The following is a 23,658-nucleotide window of genomic DNA, read 5'->3' as shown; positions in this document are numbered from 1 at the left end:
GGGTCCAGGAGAGTGAACACCCAGTAATCGGTGCTGGAATAAATTCTTTGAACGCGAGGGTCACGGGATAGGCAGCCTAGCATGAAATCTGCCATATGCGCCAGAGTACCAACGCGTAAGAATTCACTCCCCTCACTGGCCTGACTGTCCATTTCCTCCTCCTCCAACTCCTCTTCTTCTGCCCATACACGCTGAACAGTGAAGGTCTGAGCAATGCTCCCCTCTTGTGTCTCGCCAACATTCTCCTCCTCTTCCTCCTCATCCACCTCCACCTCCTCCGATATGCGCTGAGAAACAGACCTGAGGGTGCTTTGGCTATCAACAAGGGAATATTCTTCCCCTGTCTCTTGTGACGAGCGCAAAGCTTCCGACTTCATGCTGACCAGAGAGTTTTTCAACAGGCCAAGCAGCGGGATGGTGAGGCTGATGATGGCGGCATCGCCACTGACCATCTGTGTTGACTCCTCAAAGTTACTCAGCACCTGACAGATATCAGACATCCACGTCCACTCCTCATTGTAGACTTGAGGAAGCTGACTGACCTGACTACCAGTTCTGGTGGAAGTTGACATCTGGCAGTCTACAATCGCTCTGCGCTGCTGGTAAACTCTGGATAACATGGTCAGTGTTGAATTCCACCTCGTGGGCACGTCGCACAACAGTCGGTGAGCGGGCAGTTGGAGGCGGCGCTGCGCTGCCCTGAGAGTGGCAGCATCTGGGCTGGACTTCCTGAAATGCGCACAGATGCGGCGCACCTTCGTGAGCAAATCAGAAAGATTGGGGTATGTCTTGAGGAAACGCTGAACTATCAGATTTAACACATGGGCCAGGCATGGCACATGTGTCAGTCTGCCGAGTTGCAGAGCCGCCACCAGGTTACGGCCGTTGTCACACACAACCATTCCCGGCTTGAGGTTCAGCGGTGCCAGCCACAGATCAGTCTGCGCCGTGATGCCCTGTAATAGCTCTTGGGCGGTGTGCCTTTTGTCGCCTAGGCTCAGCAGTTTGAGCACCGCCTGCTGTCGCTTAGCGACGGCACTGCTGCTGTGCCTAGAGCTACCGACTGATGGCGCCGTGCCCACGGATGGTAGTTCGGAGGTGGAGGAGGGGTGGGAGGAGGAGGAGGCATAGTAGGCCTGAAACACCTGGACCGAGGTAGGCCCCGCAATCCTCGGCGTCGGCAGTATATGACCAGCCGCAGGGTCAGACTCGCTCCCAGCCTCCACCAAGTTAACCCAATGTGCCGTCAGCGATATATAGTGGCCCTGCCCGGCAGCACTCGTCCACGTGTCCGTGGTCAGGTGGACCTTGTCAGAAACGGCGTTGGTCAGGGCACGGATGATGTTGTCTGACACGTGCTGGTGCAGGGCTGGGACGGCACATCGGGAAAAGTAGTGGCGGCTGGGGACCGAATACCGAGGGGCGGCCGCCGCCATGAGGTTGCGAAAGGCCTCGGTCTCTACTAGCCTATAGGGCAGCATCTCCAGGCTAAGCAATCTGGAGATGTGCACATTAAGGGCTTGGGCGTGCGGGTGGGTTGCACTATATTTGCGTTTCCGCTCCAGCGTGTGGGGTATGGAGAGCTGAACGCTGGTGGATGCTGTGGAGGATCGTGGAGGCGACGATGGGGTTTTTGTGGCAGGGTCCTGGGCAGGGGGCTGACTATCAGCTGACACAGGGGAAGGAGCAGTGGTGTGCACGGCCTGAGGTGAACGGGCTTGTTGCCACTGAGTGGGGTGTTTAGCATTCATATGCCTGCGCATACTGGTGGTAGTTAAGCTAGTAGTGGTGGAACCCCTGCTGAGCCTGGTTTGGCAAATGTTGCACACCACAGTCCGTCGGTCATCCGGTGTTTCCTTAAAGAACCTCCAGACTTCTGAAGATCTAGCCCTCGCCGCAAGAGCCCTCGCCACGGGAGCTTCACCAGTTGACACATTTGGCGCTGATGCACCAGCTCTGGCCCTGCCTCTCCGTCTGGCCCCACCACTGCCTCTTCCAACCTGTTCTGGTCGAGGACTCTCCTCCGTCTCAGAAGCACTGTGTTCACCCGGCCTCTCAACCCAGCTTGGGTCTGTCACCTCATCATCCTCCGATCCCTCAGTCTGCTCCCCCCTCGGACTTCCTGCCCTGACAACAACTTCCCCACTGTCTGACAACCGTGTCTCCTCATCGTCGGACACCTCATTACACACTTCCACTACGTCAAGAAGGTCATCATCACCCACAGACTGTGACTGGTGGAAAACCTGGGCATCGGAAAATTGCTCAGCAGCAACCGGACAAGTGGTTTGTGACTGTGGGAAGGGTCCAGAAAACAGTTCCTCAGAGTATGCCGGTTCAAATGCCAAATTTTCCTGGGAGGGGGCAGACTGGGGGGGAGGAGGCTGAGGTGCAGGAGCTGGAGGAGTGGCGATTTCGGTGACATGGGTGGACTGCGTGGAAGACTGACTGGTGGACAAATTGCTCGAAGCATTGTCAGCAATCCACGACATCACCTGTTCGCACTGTTCTGGCCTCAACAGTGCTCTACCACGAGTCCCAGTAACTTCAGACATGAACCTAGGGAGTGTAGCTCTGCGGCGTTCCCCTGCTCCCTTATAAGCAGGTGGTGTCTCACCCCGGCCAGGACCACGGCCTCTGACCCCTGCAGTAGTTGGACGCCCACGTCCCCGCCCTCGTCCTCTACCCCTAGCCCTCGGGTTAAACATTTTTAAAATGAGAGTTATAGCTTTAATTTTTTTTTAACTTTTTTTTGTGTTTTTGAGTTTTTAAAACCAAACGATGCTATCCTATTGCTATGGCTATTTTCTAGCCAAGTATGAAAGCACACTACTATGCCAGATGAGATGACACTGAGTTATTAAACAAAATAAACGTAAAATAAAAAAGGACAAATGGCAGACTGTGCCTAATTGAAATCCAACCCCTACTAAATTTTCCCACTTCGGTCTTTGCAATGGATATGTGCGTCACTAAGCGCAAAACACAGCGGTCGCAAGTCTCACTACAAATTGCTCACAATTGGCTAGTAGATGCACTGCAGCAAGTACAGCCACCAGCAGATCAACCAGAAATCAAATATATAACGCTACTGTAGGCGTAAGCCGTTTGGATTCTCCTATGGCTATTTTCTAGCCAAGTATGAAAGCACACTACTATGCCAGATGAGATGACACTGAGTTATTAAACAAAATAAACGTAAAATAAAAAAGGAAAAATGGCAGACTGTGCCTAATTGAAATCCAACCCCTACTAAATTTTCCCACTTCGGTCTTTGCAATGGATATGTGCGTCACTAAGCGCAAAACACAGCGGTCGCAAGTCTCACTACAAATTGCTCACAATTGGCTAGTAGATGCACTGCAGCAAGTACAGCCACCAGCAGATCAACCAGAAATCAAATATATAACGCTACTGTAGGCGTAAGCCGTTTGGATTCTCCTATGGCTATTTTCTAGCCAAGTATGAAAGCACACTACTATGCCAGATGAGATGACACTGAGTTATTAAACAAAATAAACGTAAAATAAAAAAGGAAAAATGGCAGACTGTGCCTAATTGAAATCCAACCCCTACTAAATTTTCCCACTTCGGTCTTTGCAATGGATATGTGCGTCACTAAGCGCAAAACACAGCGGTCGCAAGTCTCACTACAAATTGCTCACAATTGGCTAGTAGATGCACTGCAGCAAGTACAGCCACCAGCAGATCGACCAGAAATCAAATATATAACGCTACTGTAGGCGTAAGTAAGCCGTTTGGATTCTCCTATGGCTATTTTCTAGCCAAGTATGAAAGCACACTAATATGCCAGATGAGATGACACTGAGTTATTAAACAAAATAAACGTAAAATAAAAAAGGAAAAATGGCAGACTGTGCCTAATTGAAATCCAACCCCTACTAAATTTTCCCACTTCGGTCTTTGCAATGGATATGTGCGTCACTAAGCGCAAAACACAGCGGTCGCAAGTCTCACTACAAATTGCTCACAATTGGCTAGTAGATGCACTGCAGCAAGTACAGCCACCAGCAGATCGACCAGAAATCAAATATATAACGCTACTGTAGGCGTAAGTAAGCCGTTTGGATTCTCCTATGGCTATTTTCTAGCCAAGTATGAAAGCACACTAATATGCCAGATGAGATGACACTGAGTTATTAAACAAAATAAACGTAAAATAAAAAAGGAAAAATGGCAGACTGTGCCTAATTGAAATCCAACCCCTACTAAATTTTCCCACTTTGGTGTTTGAGGTGGATATGTGTGCCACTAAGAGCTAAACACAACGGTAGCAAGTCCCCCTGCTAATTCCTCACAAAATGGTACTAGATGCAAATAAAAAAAAAAAAAAGTAGAACGTTATTGTAGCCCTAAGAAGGGCTGTTGGGTTCTTGGAGAATCACTCCTGCCTAACAGTAAGCTAATAGAACACCCTAACGCTTTCCCTGACCAGCAGCAGCTCTCTCCCTAGCGGCATCCAGACACAGAATGATCCGAGCAGCGCGGGCAGCGGCTAGTCTATCCCAGGGTCACCTGATCTGGCCAGCCAACCACTGCTATCGACGTGTAAGGGTACCACGTCATGCTGGGTGGAGTGCAGAGTCTCCTGGCTTGTGATTGGCTCTGTTTCTGGCCGCCAAAAAGCAAAACGGCGGGAGCTGCCATTTTCTCGAGCGGGCGAAGTATTCGTCCGAGCAACGAGCAGTTTCGAGTACCCTAATGCTCGACCGAGCATCAAGCTCGGACGAGCATGTTCGCTCATCTCTAGTTTTAACCCATTAAATGGCATTTAAACTGCCTTTTGGGAATTTCTGCCCCACTATCAAACCATTTCAGGGGGTGCCGATTGTACCAACGGCAGCTCCGAGGTCTGATCAGGCAGTGCCTGTATGATGCCGTCTGTGAAGTCCTCTTAAAGGCAAAGTGTCAGCCTGTGCACGTGCATAGGCTGACACAGCTAATACCCTGCAATAGATCAGGTGATTGCCTGTTTATGTCCCATGGTGTCACTAGTAAAAAAAAAAGTTATTGAATAAAAAAACATTTAAATCAATAAAAAATCATATGTACTCCAGAATTATACTGTTGCATAGTACATGTCCCGCAAAAAACAAGCCATCAAACAGCTCTTTAGCCAAAAAAAGTAAAAATATTATGCCACTTGGAAGACGGAGATGAACAAATGATAGATCTAATGAAGGCTAAATGAACGTATAACGGACAAAATTTCACCTCCATTTTGATTGAATTACTATGAAGATCTCAAGGGGTTAAAAATCTTCTGGAAAGCTATTTCTGATAGTTTGAGGGGTGCAGATTTGAAAATGGTTTGATACGTATGGGGGGGGGGGGGGGGGGTGTTCCAAATGTAAAATATTTAAAATTTCATTCAAAACCGTATTTATCCCCAAAATAGTCAATTCTGAAAATACGGAAAACCAATATTTGTAAGCTGTGTGACATCAAAATAAATTATCCAGACATTTCAAAAATTATGAAAGTGTAAAGTAGACATATGGGAAATGTTATTCAGTAACTTATTTAGGTGGTAAATCTATCTGCCTGAAAGCACAATGATCTTAAATTTCAAAAATGATTTTTTTTGAATTGCGTTTAGAAATGCAACATGTGAACGTGGCCTATGGGTCAATAAAGTGTGATTCTAGTGTGTGAATGGAATTGTAAAATGCACATAAGTAAATTGGGTTACCGGTAATTAAAGGAAGGTTTTATGTGACTTCTATTTTAGGAACCGAGTGACAATGGACCCCTCTTCTCCGAACTTAAATTTTACATGAGAGCTGCCAAACCAGACATGAGTAAGTGTTTGTAAATGTATATGGAAAAAAAATAGGTTATTAAAGGGGTATTCCGGGAATATGAACGTCTGACACAAAAACCCATGATGATATAAATAAATGAATACAACATTACTCAATGTCATTAGTCATAAAACGGAGCTTAAATAAATAGATTTTATGATTTACAAAATTTATGGCCTCTCTAAAGTAGGTGGAGTTATCACTAAGATGGCCGCCACTGGAAACTACAAGTTCCATGATCCTTTAGTTCTCAGTAACTCCTCCTACCACTTATGCTCTGCTAACAGTGATGATATAACAGACTTTCATTACCATAGTAATGATGTGTAACTGCCATCCCCACAACACTGGCCATACTGGATGCAGTGCAACCAACCGACTACAGCCAAACATATTGGTGATCACATGACCTGCACAGGCAGGTACAGGACATGTGATGTGGACATGTGACCAGCGGCCATCTTCTGTCCTGCAACGGACCGCGCGGAGGAAATTAACGGACTGATTTAAAGGGCCAGTAGTATTTTAATTCTTCATTACAGTGTATGCCATCAGCATTTTCTGCTAAGGGGAGCAAAATTTTAAATAACTAATTACACATTAGCTTATATTTTGAGTGCCCACTTATATATGAATTATGCTGATTCCTGGAATACCCCTTTAACTTTTCGTTTCCTATAAAGGAGCTTGACTTTTTTTTTTTTTTTTTTTCTCTTAGTTCAGAAATGGACCAGCAGTCATAAATTGAAGTATCTTGGTGTACCCAGGTACTGGGGTTCTGGATTGCATGATAAAAATGGGAAAAGGTAATGATTGTGAGTGGAGGAGAACATAAAGTTCAGCTAAAGGATGCATTGTGTTTGGGTAACCTGACCCTTAGATGGTGCTATTCAAAGACATGAGCCTACATTTAAGGCCTGTATAGGCAGCAACATCCATGTAATGTCTTCAGCTGCTTGTGTATTGACAAAATTTAACAGACTTCACCATAGTCATCTTTGCTGCAAGTTTCTATCTGGTGGCAGATCTACTTTCTGTGGTTAACCTCCCTCCTGCAAATGGGCATAATAGTAATGAGGAAGTGACTTTCTGCACACTTCAGTACTATACATTCTGGCACTGGCTAACATTTATCCTCTTCCCGTCCCCCACTGGCTACACATAGCACAAGAAATTCAGTTTAATATATCAACCCTTGATTTAAACTAATCTGCCACTACCGTGCCACACATAATCTTCAAAAGACTTAATCCTTCACTCTCCTATCGTCTCAACAAATAATTTTTCTGTGTGCCCCTCAATGTCTAACTGTTCCACATCTTGCAAACCTTCAACATAATCTGAATCCCAATCTGTTTAGACTTGCCTACAATAATCAATAACCACACTGCTCCGCTTCCTCCTATGTACCCATAGATTGTGAACAGAATGTAATGTGTGTTAATTCTTATTAATGTTGGTTTATTCTGCGCTATGGATGATGGAAAACAGATTTGCTCCCAGTCAGCAGACATTAGGGGGGATTTCTTTAGGCACTTTGCTGCACCACAATAATGAGTGGGAAAACTAGACCAACTCATAGCTGGTGCAAAGTACAACTCGGTAGCCTTATGCTATGCTCACACGGTGAGTTCTTGGACCATTCTTAAACACACTGAAAACGCATGCGTTTTTGTACCCTTTTTTTTTTACCCTGCATTTGGCGGTTTTTAATCTGTTTCACTAAGGCTACATTCACACTGCGGTGGCCCGCCATACCGTAGCATGGCGGGCAACGGCAGCACGCGGGGAGAGGAGGAGGTGAGCGCAGCTCAGCCCCGCCCCTCTCCATAGGGATGTATGGCGCACGGCGCCGTACTACGGAGAAAGATAGGACATATCCTATCTTTTTCCGGCGTATGGAGCGGTATGGTGGCGCTTTACCAGAGCCCCTGAGGGTGCAGTCACACATTGCAGTTAAAACTGTATCGCAATCACCTTTCTCTCAGAACAGCTGAGAAGAGGAGACTTTGTATAGCATTGTTAACAGCTATGTAGCTGTTAACATTGCATTTACAAAATATTCTCTTCTCAGCTGTTCTGATGCGTTTAAAAAATGCATACGTTTCTGCCACTTGTGAACGCACCTTGAGTTGGTTGTAGGTGTAGTTTTGGTAATTTACCATGTAAGTGACATTTAGGGAACAGGTTTTCCCTTCAAAATCAAATTCACCTATTTAGTTCATGTCTTTCACCTGTTATTTTAACAAAACTGCACCTAAAACCACCTCAAAACTGATTGTAATGCGGTAACTGTAACATGTGACCACACCCCCAGTGCTGCAGATTCACAGGCTGTTATAATGAACAGAACATGTCTCTTCAAACCCCATTTTGCTCATTTGTAAGATTTGTAGAAGTTGATTTTAGGAGGGTTTTGGGTAACATATATTTAATACTTCTCCCCTATTGTTTTTAGACATGCAAGACTAGTTTTCTGTTTACATCAGGGATGTTGTGACCTTCCTTGGTACTCTTATTCATTAAAGCAATTCCTTCAGGGTTATGAATGTTTGATGGATCCTACATCCTTGATATTTTTTTTTAAATTTCACTCCTCCTTTCTGGTCTTTGGTCAGTTTGGACTTCTAACTCGTTCTTGATTTCAGTTATAGGTTTATGGTCATGGATCGTTTTGGGAAGGACTTGCAGAAAATATTTGAAGAGAATTCCAAGCGATTCTCCCACAAAACTGTGCTGCAGTTAGGACTGAGACTGGTACGTGCTGCATTGGTTAACACAATGGCATAGCCTAAATCCTGCCATCTTGGATCACTATGGATTTGTTTCCTTTCATTTTACTATACAATTTGTAGTTTACCATTGAATTTTACAGTGATCCTTTGCTGTGCATGTTTTCAGATTGATGTTCTGGAGTATATACATGAGCATGAATATGTACATGGAGATATCAAAGCTTCCAATCTTCTCCTACATCATAAACATCCAGAACAGGTATGTTGTAAGAGACCATTTTGGATTTGGGGAAAAATTGAGTTTTTCTGGGTTTAAATCCCAGCATCGGATCAGCTGAATGCAGAGTCCTCAGGGCTTCTGCCTGCTCTGTATCCTCACTTGTTGTTTGCCAGGTGCAGCTTAGTACTTGTATTACAGCTCAGAGCAGTTTCATCTGATTTGAGGATACTCGCTAGCGCACCACAGTCACTTCTGTTATGTGTTTGGTGGTAGTAGCAGGATATGCTTTAATATTTATATAGTTTTCTGCAACTGAATGTTTCGGTTGAATAAATGAAACTTTGTAATAATACTTCGGGTTCATTCAGACGGCTGTCTGGGCGGACGTGCATCTGGCCGCATCTTTCCTTCCCCATAGTTGGCAATGGCCGCCAGGTGTGGCATCGTTCCACGCCGTACACCGGGAAAAGATAGAGAATGCTCTATCTTTTCCCGGTTGTGCGGTGCTGTTTCTTATGGAGCAGTGAGGGGTCACCTCCTCTCATGCACACAGTGGTATGCTCGCACGTTTTGTGTCATACGTTGTAAGGCTACGTCAGGAGGATTCCAGGGGGATTTGCTATTTTTTAAAGATTCTTATATTAACCTGAAATATTCATTTACAGAAAACAATTTAACACACTTGTATATATTTGAAGATGAACAACAGCTTCTTGTTTTTAAATGATACCTCCCCGCTGCTGGTGGTTGCCTAAAATATAAATAAAATGGCTGCTTTATAAAAGCAGTTTTATCTCTGCTAAACCTTCATCTCTAAGAAGACTCCACAATAGAGCAGCAAATTTTGATATCTACCTACCTGGGTCTAGGAATGTCATATCAGAGGCTGCCACTCTTCATGGAACCTGTATAACTATGTAATTTATGAACTGTAAAGCCAGCCTGTAGTATGTCTAAGTCCACATGCACACATATACAACATACCCCTGTGCTAGTGTTTGTTTCAACTACTGGCTCAGCTCTATACCCTCACACTATTCTTGGGCAGTCTCTTGTCATTAGTACATGAGTTGACCTCACTTGCTGTTGACACACGGGCTCATGGTCCGTTGTTTATAGCTCAATATTGCACATTTGTGTGCAGGACCTGTCGGCATTATGGGGTCCGAAACAATAATTTATCCTATGCTCACAGGAGATGTTAAACACTTGGCTACAGTTACCTTGTCACAAGGAGTTTCTGAGGCTAGGATGTGTTTATTCCACACGATCATCCTCCCCTTTAAGTTTGGCCTCTGTTTCTGATTGTATTATAGTATAACAACTGCTTGTATCTTCAGGTGTTCTTGGTGGATTATGGTCTTGCCTACAGATACTGTCCAGAAGGTGTGCACAAGGAATATAAAGAAGATCCCAGGAAATGCCATGATGGCACAATAGAGTTTACAAGTATTGATGCCCACAAAGGAGTTAGTAAGTACATTTGTGTTCATTACTTGGTATGAATCTCTGCTCTGGAATAAAGGTGTAAGGTTAGTGGAAGGCTAAGGGGCACAGCGGAAGTGCTTTGGGTACTATAAAATGTATTTTAGCAAACAATGTCATGTTTTTAAAGCTTGACTTTTAATCCAAAAACGTAATATACTCCTATGGAACCTGCTCCAAATAGCATCAGAAAAATATATTTACACCAAATAAAGCACATGGGTGCTCTATATCAGGGGTCCCCAAGCTTTTTACATAGGGGGCCGTTCACTGTCCCCCTCAGACCATTGGGGGGCCGGACTAAAGTTTAAAAATAAATATCAGTACATGTGACCGCATCCATAATACACTGGCATTCCCCCCCCCCCCTCAATTAATTATTTAATATACTGCACCCCCTTAAGAACTATTTTAAATATTGGCCCAATTAATGAATTAATTGGAAAATTAATTAAATATACTGGGACTCCTCTCCATTAATTATTGAATATGCCTCTCTCCCCCCCCCCCCCCCCTCATAATTAATTATTTTCTATGCTCCCCCACCATTAATTATTTTCTATGCTGCCCCTCCCCCACCATTAATTATTTCCTATGCTGCGCGCCCCCCCCCCCCCCCACCATTAATTATTTCCTATGCTGCCCCCCCCCCCCACCACCATTAATTATTTCCTATGCTGCCCCCCCCCCCCCCACCGTTAATTATTTCCTATACTGCCCCTCATAACTAACTATTGAGCACCGGCCACCACAATCTTTTTACTGCCCTTTTTAATAAAAAAAAATAAAAACCCAGTACTCTCCTAAGTCTCCCGCGGCGCGTCTTCTAATTTCTTGTCGCGTCCGGGCAGGAAAGGGTGCATCTAAGTTCAAAGAGCGATGTGCGCTGGAGTTGTATTCCGGCCACATCGCTCCAGTAATAGTGCTCGAGCGGCCGTTTCCGGCCGCATCGAGCACTATACAGTGACGGGCAGGAGCTTCCTGCCCGACTGTCGAAGGCCGCTGGGGCCCGGCGCGGCAAGCGTCGGGGGACGGATCGAAACGGTCTGCGGGCGGCATGTGGCCCGTGGGCCGCAGTTTGGGGAATCCTGCTCTATATAATGCGCACCAAAATAGCAGTAATACTTGTACTCCACAGCTATTTGGCAATAGTAGAAGAACCCAATGCACTAACCCCCTTCTGACTTTAGGCATGTAGTCTGTGACTTGGGCAACGGGCTGGGGTACACTCTTATGGCCATTTGGACACAATCCTTAGTGTCTGCTGTGGTCCTTGCTCAGTTGAGGGCAATTTGTGGAGCATCACCCCTATTAAGCGGTTTGTGACAGAGGAACCCAAACTTGTTGGCCGACAAACTGATTTTAGGGGTTAAACTTTCTGTTCCCTGAGTAATATGTGCTGACACTGCCCTCTGAGTCCTTTTACGGATGAAACGCATCACGGCCAAGTTAATTCAAGGAGGGTATAAGTCTTTTGAATACAAGTTGCGGTACTGCTGTTGTATGGATGGGAGTTTTATGGGTACATGGACAACATTGGGACAAACTGGCCATAAGGGCTAAAGGAAAGGGTAAAATCATTCCTTTTTTTTTCTACTCTTCTATTACCCCTGTGCAAGTCTCACTACACATTTTGCATCGTCTATATCCGTGATGGTGAACCTTTCAGAGATTGAGTGCCCAAACTACAACCAAAATCCACTTATTTACCATGAAGTGCCAATATGGCATTTCAAGCAGTTAACTTATTGCTACCGGTTCTTCAACATCATTCAATTGTATTGGCTCTCCTAAGGCCACCAATGCAGTTGACAGTTAAGTGGGCAAATTCAGATTATCATTGTAGCTTCTCTCCAGGAAGAATAGTGGGACCAGCAGGATGAACTCCAAAGACAATGCAGTTCAGTCAACACCTTCTCACTTTTCCTGCAGTTTCAAACAGCCAGTGATGTATTGCTTTAAAATAGCACTGAGAGCAGCATCCCTTAATTTGCTTGGGACTGCAGTAAGATTTGGTGGATGTGTTCCTGTTTGGTGAAATTGGGGGGATGGCCTGAGTGCCCACAGAAAGGGCTCAGAGTACCACCTCTGGCACACGTGCCATAGGTTTGCCGCCACTGCTCTATATTTTGCACAGTACTTTGATGTACATATACATTCATACAGACAATTTTATAATTGTGGCTCAGACAAAATTTATTTTTCCAGTGACAACTGGAGTTTCAAAAATGTATTGCTGTAATGGTACAAAGGATTATCAATAAAACTTCTGATACTATTAGAGTATGCACAGTATGAGTGTCTTATTATTATTTTTACTCCTTACTTACTACTCTGTTTTAGATCTTATCACTCAGGAGTGTTGGTGGGGATTCTAAGCAGACACTTCCTGATTCCTCTGTACTGAGAGATACTGTGTACTGACCATGTGCTTAGGTTATAAGGGTACAAAGTTTATATACACTTCTGGACACTCACTAGTATCTAACTATATTAAGTGACAGATATGAGATATGATGAGATGGATATAGAACACTATGAGGCTTATTTACTATGGGTCCCGCGGCCGCATTTGTTGGGTTTTCCGACGTTTTTGGGGATCGCGTTGATGGTACAGGTATTTAGAAGGCAATTGTGTCGCACGGCTTTCATGCGGTACAAATTGGGGGGCGGGCCATTGAATGATCCGACTAATTCAGACAAACCATGAGATTTAACTTCAAAATTGTGTCGCAAGCCAAGCACTTACATGCACCGGGAGGAAGATGGTGAACTTAGGGGAGCAACACATGCAGGATATCGGGTGCACATTCTTGGTTAATCCTGCCAGACTGCTATATGTCTCCTTGCCCTGTTACAAAGGTCTTATCTTGCCTGTAGCTTGTAGAGTCTGTGCACATTGCTGCTTGCTGGCAAGAAGTATCTTTGTGAGCCCTTGTTGTAATGGGGCGGCAGACGGCTCACTGCAGGAGAAGCTATTCATAAGAAAGATCTGCCCTGCCCGACCGTAGAAGATTTATGGTCGGATCCAAGGGAAACTAAAATTGTGTACAACAGGGTTTATATACATAGGTTGGAATTATATCTGTGATATTTTTATTTTTTTTTTTATTATTATAGCATTGTCAAATTAATAATTTATTTCCTTAATTTCTGGCTTACATCCAGCTGTCGGCGTGTATAAAATATTAGTTGTCTGTCTGGTGTTTAAAAGAGCATAAAGTTAGGAAACCAAATATTGAGTAAGTGACACTTTTTCCTCTAACTTATGAAGTCTGCTACTGGTTCTTCACAAACATCATATTGAAGTGTTTGGCTCAGCTGTTCATTTACTGTACTAAGGGGGTGCTGTTATTGCAGAAGTAATTTGTATTTCTGTCCAAACAACTTGCTAGGCCTCCTACATACAGTATGCAAATTGCTTTGGCACAGTTTGTGTATGTGACATCCCTTGAATTCTTAGAAATTACATTCTCCAGACAGATGAAGAAAATAGTTTATTTTTCTGGGCAATATCTGACTGCATAAAAACACCACCCAAACATTTCTCATAGGGAATATTGTGCATGAATGTGTTAAAAGCCCTGTAGTAAGCTATAGAGTTTGAGGAGTCACAAAAAAAAAAACTTATTGCACCCTAAAAATTTTAGACAATGGGATTTTGTAACATGCCATTGCGGATTTTATGTTGTAAATTGCTGCTTTATTCCATAAACAACTCCAGACCTTTTTTGTCAACAACCCCTTATAGTAGAGATGACTGTATATACACAGTGTATATGTATACACTGTGTATATGTGAGGTACCTTAACCCAATAAGAACCACCCGCCATCTTTTAGACATGAACCAATGCTGCAGCTGCATCTTCAGTTTCCCTGCAGTTTCTTGTGCATGAAAAATGGAACCTGGGAGCACTAAGTAGTGAATGGAAGCAGTTCTGTTGCCCCTATTGGAGCCTACAGTCACAAATTTAAAGCAAGGCTATTGGGTAGCGCACAAGAGTTTTTCTTTTTCCTCAATCTCTTATGGATGTCCCAGTTATACTGGGAAGCTTTGGTACAAAAAGTGTCCAAATAAAGTAAACTTAAAAAAAAAAAAAAATTATCCCCTAACCTAACACTTTTCATATAAGGCTAGCAAATTCCAGCATGGTATGGGTGAAAGAACATTTTCTTTATCTTATCTTCTTTTTGAAGAACCAATAAAGCTTACTTTTATTCGCCCATTCTTATTAACCTTTACTGAATGTTTCCAATGCCTCGGGATTTCTCTGTGGATAGAAAGGTGTAAATTAGTCAGCTGGTATCTTCCTAGTGAGGGTGTTCTGTATATAACATCTCTGTAATTGCCCCATTTGCCTGTAACTATGCACTTTATGTATCAAAGCAACCAGAAAACAATAGGGAAGCAATTTATTACTAAAAAATCATTAGTTTTTTCTCTGTGTGTATTGAAAGTGAAAAAAAAAATAAGACTATACAGACGATCCCCTACATAAGAACAACCAACTTGCATACGAAGTTACAAACGGGACCGCTGGATGTTACGAATTTACTATTCTATACCCCCCAGGCTACAATGATCACCTGTAACAGTTATCAAAGGTGTCTGCAATTAAGATTCATTGTTATTCCTTGTACTTGTGACAATCCATCATGTTTAAAATCCAATTGTCAGAGACCAAAAAAATTCTGACTGGGGATACTATTATAAAATATACAGTTCTCAATTGCATACAAATACAACATAAGAACAAACCTACAGAACCCATCTTGTATGTAACCTGGGGACTGCATGCATAATGAAATAGGCCTTTTTTCACTTTTTGTAATGTCAATTCCCCTAAATAGAGCTAAAAATAAAAACCTACAAATGGTTGTTATGTGTCATGAAAGCAAAAAGTTGAATCTTTAAAAAAAAAAAAAAAGTGTATTAAACTACCACTACAGAAATGCTATAAATGATTGGCTTTTAAAATAAATCGGCCATAAAAATCCATCGTGATAACACAGGAGGTGTGCGGGGCACTTGCTTATAGATGGATCCAGGCACAATCTTTTAACATTCTGCTAATAAGCTTGTGGGGCTTCCCTGGTCCCTCTGTAATCTGGCTTTACAAGCAGTTACTCTCATTATTAGGCCTAATGTTTGTATTTTAGGTGCTTTCTGTTTTTGTATGGTACTCAATTGTGATATTGTAATGTTTTACTATTTGGCTTCAGGTCCTTCAAGAAGAGGAGATTTGGAAATCCTTGGCTATTGCATGATTCAGTGGTTGTGTGGAAAACTTCCATGGGAGGATAAATTGACAGATCCTAATTATGTTGCAAACTCCAAAATAAGGTGTGTGGGTTTTTTTTAATAATTATTTTTTTTTTTTCCCCTTAAACTCTGTTTATTAGCTTTTCCACATTATCGGCAGTAAAGTATTCTTTTAACAATTAAATGCTATGCTACAATGCATCATGCTACCTAATTTTTTTCCCAGGTGAAACAGGTAGGTGAATGGTGACCATTTCCATTCTTGCTAAGAAGGAAGATCCTGATATGTGGCCACAGTACTGCATCTAGGATACTATATAAACAAACCAGCAAAGTAAATGGGATAGGTGTCTGTATCGCCCCCCTCAATTCAGATGCAGTTTTTAATGTGCAAAATGAGAAGCAGAAGTGCCTATTGATGTGGGTTCACCCATCACCTGCTTTTAGCTTCAAAAACTGCATCAGAAAGCCCTGACTGTGGGAACACGGCCTAAGCAGTCAAATGATTGCATGTTTAAACAGGGTTTTCTGTCTTGCATATTTATGACCTATTGACATTGTTTTAAATAAAGAACAGGCCAGTGTGTGTGTATGTATGTGATATATATATATTAATAATTATATTACACCAGTGTCTAGACACCCTCCCTTAAGGAAATCACTCAAAGTAAAATTAAACTACACATATTCGCCTTTAGTCCTCTTCACCTTGATCCCGGAGTTGGTCTTTAATATTGGCATATCTAAGGAAAAAGTTTTATAAAACGCAGCATGGGGACGCGATGTCCAGGGCTTCAGGCTATTTATTGTTGTTGTTCACACCTCTCACATGACGCCTAAGCTGGGAGAGGGAGGTATCTATAACACAGGAGGTGTGAGGGACATTGCGTCCCCACGCTCCGCACTGCTTTTTATAAGACATTTTTTAAGGCAATCCCAGTGTGCCAAGATTAAAGACCAGTGCTGAGGTCGAGGTGAAGAGAACTATAGGTGAGTGTGCATTTCACTTTTACTTAACTGAGTTGTAAATTTCCTTTAAGGCCCCTGGGATGACTAGAAATAAGTTAATTAAAAAACCTATAGAACGAAGTGATTGATTCCAATAACGATCTAGCCCCACAATGAGCCAGTACATATTTATGTAAACTTTTTTTAATTAATTTTTTTAAATCTATCTACTCTAGATACTGCGATGAAATTTCAACACTTATGGAAAAGTGCTTCCCAGGAAAGAAGAAGCCAGGTGGGTCTTTTCTTATGCTGACAAATATATTTTGATTAAACAGTATTCACCTATATAAGGGTCATATTTATGGGTCTCACCATTCTGGAGTGACTTTAAAAAAAACTTTTGTTTTTGTATAATTTCTGTTGAAATATAACTTGACAATTGTTCCTACACACTCGCACTGTTTGATTACGGCTGCCAGTGTAAGGACTTGCTTTCTCTGCATATTGCTTATAGATTTTATGGAGGAAGTACAAAGGGATGACATTGTACAGAGCTTGACAGATATCAGAGGTCTTTGAATTGTTTTAGATCATGAAAATTGTGTGTATTTACTAAAATATACATTTCAGGAATGGTGACAGATCTTCAATGCATAAAGTATTACTAAACATTCAGACACTGGAAGGACTATATACAGGCAGTCCCCAACTTAAGAACACCCAACTTACAGATGACCCCTAGTTAAAGACAGACCCCTCTGCCCACTGTGGCGTCTGGTGAAGATCTCTGGATGCTTTACTATAGTCCCAGGCAGCAATGATCAGCTGTAAAGTGTCTGTAATGAAGTTTTATTGATTAATCCTTGGTCTAATTACAGCTAAAAATATTTAAACTCCAATTGTCACTGGGGGAAACATTTTTTTTTTTTGGTCTGGAACTAACTAAAAATATACCGTTTCGACTTGCATACAAATTCAACTTAAGAACAAACCTATGGGACCTATCTTGTACGTAACCCGGGGACTGTCTGTGGTTATAAAAAATTTGGGTTTTTGCAACAGCTATTTCAGTTTTATATATCTAATAACTGATGGACACAGTACAATAAACCTCATTTTAATCCTGAAATATTACTAACAGCTAATGTGCAATGCATTAAAACTAAAGATTAATAGGGGTGCCCAAACTTTTTTTTCATATGTTATCTTTTCGTCCATGGGTTTATTACATATTTGACTGCCATTTTTACCTTGTGTTTTTTGTTTTTAAAGCTTTATACTTCATTCTGTTTTCACAGATGAAATTGCTAAATACATGGAGGCTATTGCATCTATTGGTTATGTTGAGAAACCTCAGTATCAAAAGTTAAGAGACATATTGCTGCAAGGTCTGAAAGCTCTGGGTGCCAAAGATGATGGGAAGCTGGACTTCTCCTCAGTGCAGAATGGTGGTGGCCCTGCAAAGGCCCTGAAGGTAGCTAGTATTCTTTACTATAATGTGTATATACACAGAATATATATTATACATTCTGGCCACTTTACCTTGTGTGTTTTTTTTTTTTTTTTTTTTTTTTTTTTTTTTAAGTTTCCTGTGGGATCTAGAAAAAATACCTTCCCTTTCCCTAAAACTGATATAAAAATAAACATTAAATATCATAAACCTGTAAGGTATTGCCGTGTCCCTAAATGTCTGATCTATCAAAATGTTATTTCCGGTATTTAACCCAGTAACTGATAATCGCGCCCAAATGTCCGAAACTGCACTTTTTTGTCATTTTGCATATTTTTTTTTTTTAATAAAAAGTGATCAAAAAGCGTACATTCCTCAAAATGCTAGCAATGAAAACGTCATCTCATCTTGAAAAAATAACACGTTGCACAGTTCTGTACACCAAAGTAGACGTGTCATTTGGGCGGCACAGTAAAAGCTGTAAAACCAAGCCCACGAGAAAATGGTGCAAATGCGAAGTTCAATTGGTTTTATGCAAAAAAAAAAACACGCTCATAGAGCTCTGTACATGGGGAAAAAATAGTTATATAGTTTTGAATGTCATAGTAACCAATTTATTATATATATATATATATATATATTTTTTTTTTTTTAATTTGTTTTTTTTCCCCCTTCATAAATTTTATTCTGATTTTTTTTATTTCTGGTAAAATAATTTACAAAGAACAGTAGGGTAAAGAGAAGCTATCTGTAGCACCACAAGTAAATAAAATGACCCAATATTACTAGACACCCCATCCACTGGCATTATAAAGTGCCGGTTATTGGATCAGGGGATTGCCAACAAGCTGGAATTCATGCTTTAGTGCCATTCAAAAGGTTCTGAACCGGAGACATTCTCTATGTGGTTGGGGAAACATTGTGGTGATGTAACAGAGCCCAGGCCAGGTCTGTATGCTAAGATCTACCTATTGCCTCACAAACCACCCCCAGGAGTCCCAGTATGGGGTAATCTTAGAACAGCTACAAAATATGTTGAGGAGATTCCCTCATTGTTTCCACATCACAAGAAGAGCGGTGAGTCCCTCAGTAACATTTTATGAAGTACAGGGAGCACCGTGTGCACTGCTGCTCCGGTTATTATCTCTAGTAGGACTTTTACAGATAACCTAGCACCAATATTGTCACCCCCACTGATAACGAATATTATTAGCCCATGTGTCACGGTGGCTCCATTCATATAGGGCACTTTAGATCCCTCATAACCTGGAGAACGGGTGAGCTTGTAATAGACACCACCTTATGCTATTTTATATCTCATGACTCTACAGCTAACCTTTTTGTGCCTGCTGGTCTCCATTTCATTTGTTTGTGCAAACATCTGTCACTTTCTTTGGTTAGTCAGTGACTACAGTATTGCTCAATCTAGTAACTTCCAGGTGAGGATCTGCTTCATTGAGTCCAGAACATAAACTGGTCATGACTTTTTACTGCAAGATTTACAGCCAGATATCTTGAGCTACGTGCAGCAGATCTCTCTCCTTCAGTGCTCCCCTAATGACGGCACTGCTTGCTTTCATTTCTGTAGATTATGTATCCCAAAAGAGGGGGGAAACAAATGTGGTAATTGGTTTCCATAGTTTGGTAAGATTGTGTCAGATTAGCAGCCTGGCTGCTGTAAATATTACTGTACTGTGATAGGAGATCGTGTAAGACATTGACCACTTTTGCATTTGTAAACCACTTGTTTCCTATGGCTTTGGCTTTACAATGTATTGTGCAAGTAGGAAACATTCTGTACAAACTCCTAGCAAAGCAGAGAAATATTCTAATTTCCAGCCCTTCCATTTGGCCTGTGCATTGCGGCAGCATAAGCAGTGCAATAATGAGATCCTCTCTGTAGTTTTGGTCAGAATGAGAAGTGTCTATGTGTATTCCTGACTAATGCATCACAAATCTGCTGACATGCTAACCTTGAAGTCATAGCTGGCGATAATCAGGCCTGTGCAGCGGCAGAAGAGATGGACCTAATGCACTCCATCAATGCAGTTTGCATATGGGAGTTCCCACGGGGGAGCTGCTCTGTGCCAGCTGAGGGTTACCTGCCCATTGCAGTTATTGTATGTAATTATCAAACCAATCTGTTCAGCCCAGCAGGGTTTAGATGGTAATCTGGAAGCGGTGCTCCTTCCATGAGCGATGGATTGCACTATCCACCCCCTCACCTTCTATCCCCATCAGCATTGTATCCATACAGCTGCTTTCTTAGCATTAACGCTTGGGAAGTACAATTGTCAGACTCGTGTAATTTCCTGTAATTGTCCAACAAGAGCAAACCTGTAAATGTGCCCACAGGGTCCGTACTGTATGAATTATGTAGATGCTAATGATTGACCGTGCTAATAATTAATGTGCAGGGCAGCACTTGTAAGCACTACACACCATGGGAAGTGTCACTGGCATAATCATCTGCTCCCTGCATTAATTGCCGTAGTATCGGGGGTGCGGTGATGACGTGTGAACTGAGACCTACCTCTTTGTTTCATAGGTAAATAGTAGGTTTGCTGGGGAGCCTACGGTAAGTGTCATGAGAAAGAAATAAAGAAATGGATAATGGTTTTCATGTGATGCAAATAATGAGTTTGGCTTGAAATTCCATTCAAAATACTTAAAATAAAAAACACACACACACCTATTATGGTTATTTTTTGTTTTTTGAGCTGCATTTACAAAATTACCTGTTCAGACTTGCATACAAATTCTGGCTAAGGGTACATGCACACTTCTGCGTGCTCACCCCTTCCCTCTCCATAAGAAACACAGCACATGGCCACAAATATGGATGGATAGAACATGCTTGTGCGTATAAAGATGGAGCCACGTCTGCAATCTGGCAGTGCACTGTGGTTTATATCCCATAATATTCTCTGTACCATTGGTATACAGTCAGGGAGGCTGAGGTAGGATTTTCTGTATAGAAATCTGGAGGCAGAATTGCTACAACCCAACCCCAATACTGTATACCTAACAACCTAACCCCGTGTGATATATGGAGACCCCAATAATAGGTTAGCGAATTCCATAATGGAGTACATGATACATTTTAGTTTTGAGTTGTGGTCCTTAATTAGGTGCATGTTATGCTATTTAAAGGGAACCTACCACCACAAATCTACCTATAAAGGTAGATCGGGTGGTAGGTGGATCAATGGGACGTGTGGATTAGCCCTTTTAAGGGCTAATCCTCACGTCCCCACACTTTTTTTTGATAACTTTTATTAGACATATATTCAAATTTACTTATGCGGCTACTGGGATGTGGAGTAGCCGCATCTGAGGTTACACGAGGCGGCTACTCCACGCCCCAGTAGCCTCTTTTCCCCTCCTACTCACCCAGCTTCGGCGCGCAGCTACGCCCTCGTCCGGCGATCCTGCCGTCTGCGCATGCGCAGAAGAGCAGGCCTGTGCCTGTTTCGGAGCAGTGACCGCGCAGGCGCGGGCCTGCTCTTCTGCGCATGCGCAGACGGCAGGATCGCCGGACGAGGGCGCGGAGCTGCCCTTTATAGGTAGATTTGTGGTGGTAGGTTCCCTTTAAGCTAAAATCTAAAAAGAATAATTTGGTAGAAACCTGTTAGCTGTTAGCTCGGACAACCCCTTTAAGTTGCTTTGTTGTGTGTAACATACAAGTAATAATGGAGAGACTTTTGTTTTTCAGAGAAAATTGCCTACGGTCTCTAATGATGATGATGATAATGAAGAGGCTGAACAAACTGAAGCAAAGAAGAAGGTTCCTAGAGGCAAGTCTCGTGCTGCATCAAATGACTCCTCTGTGTTTCTCTAGCTGTTTACTTGGTAAACTCTTGTAGTGTGAAGTCACCTGGCACCTTGTGCACATACTGCCCAAGTCTACCTGTACACTTTTACAGAGTACATGGACAGAGGCAGTACAAAAATACTTTACATGTTGTCCCCGCTGTGATACCACAACTAACAATATGTTGTCTTTGTACAGGACGCCCAACCAAAGCTGCTGCCACATCCCCAAAGCCGGCACCAAAAGGAAGAGGACGCGGGAGAGGGAAAAAACTGTAAATTTGTTATATTTTTACATGTGTTTTTATGTTTTGTATGAGGAATGTGTTTAGATGTCAATATTATCTTTTCAGAATAAAAATTTTATCAGTCGCTATGGCTCTTCCAGTGATTAGGTAAAATCTATAGGGAGTGCAACTGCAGTGGTAAAAGATGCCCTGTTCATTATTACTGGTGGTCCCCAAATGAGACCACAAATAATCATAAACAGTCCCTTGTAGGAACATGCAGATGGTCTGTAATCCATTCACCTTTGAGGCTTACTAAGGTTCACACACTGCTGGCTCAGTTTACCCCATAGACGGGTTAGGAGTGATGTTTTATCATTCACACTACTGCTGCAGTTGGACATGTAACTCTGATATACTCTTCCAATGCTAGCTGGAGCTGCCTACACAGCCGTAAGTTTTATCACCTATCCTGTTTAATACATCTCTGGTATACTAAAGGCAAAATTGCTCAAATGTGGACAGAGCCGCAACAAACTAATTGAACCCCCTACTGTGTTCATTGCTGGCTGCATTCCTAGCTTTGAAATGATTCCTGCTAGAGAGGTTTCTAATGTGTTGTGACTTTATCATACCATTAAGTTTAGAGCAATTATTTGGTATAGATGTTGCCGTTTGAAAACTGTAGTCCACTCCTGACAAAGCATCAGTGTATCAGGCCTAAACAGTGACTTAAAGGGGTTTTCCCTCCAAACAAGTTAGACCCTATTCACGGGGTGGATCTTGGTGGTGAGACCCGCCACAGATCATGGGAATGGGAACCTTGCACTGATGGTGCAATGTATCTCTGTTGCTCCCCAAGATGAGTGGAGCACATGGCCGTGCATGTCCGTTCTTCTTTGTTGATCTTTATGGCGCTGACAGAAATTACAGAGCACCGTATTTCATAGAAATGAATAGGGACAAGGGATCCGATAGAGATACATCAGACCCCTGTGGGGGTTCTCATCACTGAGATCCACCCTGTGAATAGGGCCTAACTTGTTTGGAGGGAAAACCCCTTTTAAAACCTTCCTTCTCTACTCCCTTCTTCCTCTTTCATAGTCCTACCTTTGTCAGATCCCTACTGATCAAGATAATGGAGACAGAGCATTTCTGTGGGTTGTTGGTTATGAAGACCATTTTCTCTTACAGCTCCTCAAGACGACTATTAAAAAAAATATATATTTTGAAACTAAGAAACTGCCACAAATACACAAAAAAGTCTGATCACCCAATGCAGTGACATGATCAGTGACCTTATATTGTGAATTATCTTGGAATACTTGTATAAAAGATTACAGAATCTTTTTTTCCCCCTCCTCATTGGTGCGTTGCTGAGTGAGCGTGCAGATTACTACATTGGAGAACTGCCTTTAGACTGCATTTACAGCTCTTGATGACTCCAGTTGTGTGTAAATATTAGAAAACAGCAGGGTAATACATTCCAAGAATCACTTGAGTAGTGCCGCAAAGACGAGTGTCCTTACTGGTATTGTAGTCATACTCCCAGGATCCCCTGCTGTTTCTAATCAGTGCGCACAGCCGTGAAAAAACTGGACTGACATTTACAGGCGCAGCAGGGAGATACTTGACTACTGAATGTTAAAGATTCCACTACCTGTGTTTCAAAGTGGCCACTGTATATG

General features: G+C 42.4%; 1 protein-coding gene across 2 annotated transcripts in view; it reads left to right on the top strand.

Annotated features, from left to right (window-relative positions):
• Positions 1-22,115, top strand: part of VRK1 (VRK serine/threonine kinase 1) — a 29,048-nt gene extending 6,933 nt beyond the window's left edge. Inside the window, exons 4-14 of one of the 2 annotated variants that reach the window (XM_072116061.1) lie at positions 5,753-5,822; positions 6,544-6,631; positions 8,474-8,582; positions 8,727-8,819; positions 10,121-10,253; positions 15,490-15,610; positions 16,714-16,772; positions 17,779-17,954; positions 20,479-20,508; positions 21,646-21,727; positions 21,943-22,115. In XM_072116061.1, coding sequence (XP_071972162.1) covers positions 5,753-5,822; positions 6,544-6,631; positions 8,474-8,582; positions 8,727-8,819; positions 10,121-10,253; positions 15,490-15,610; positions 16,714-16,772; positions 17,779-17,954; positions 20,479-20,508; positions 21,646-21,727; positions 21,943-22,022 — 1,041 coding nt within the window. In that variant the 3' untranslated portion in view covers positions 22,023-22,115. The remainder of the gene's footprint in view (positions 1-5,752; positions 5,823-6,543; positions 6,632-8,473; positions 8,583-8,726; positions 8,820-10,120; positions 10,254-15,489; positions 15,611-16,713; positions 16,773-17,778; positions 17,955-20,478; positions 20,509-21,645; positions 21,728-21,942) is intronic. The other variant, XM_072116062.1, reaches the window with a different exon arrangement.
• Positions 22,116-23,658: the final 1,543 nt, after the last annotated feature.

Source organism: Engystomops pustulosus, chromosome 7, assembly GCF_040894005.1.
Source record: "Engystomops pustulosus chromosome 7, aEngPut4.maternal, whole genome shotgun sequence".
Taxonomy (NCBI): domain Eukaryota; kingdom Metazoa; phylum Chordata; class Amphibia; order Anura; family Leptodactylidae; genus Engystomops; species Engystomops pustulosus.
Note: the sequence above shows the minus strand (reverse complement) of the source record. Positions and strands in the feature narration are given on the sequence as shown.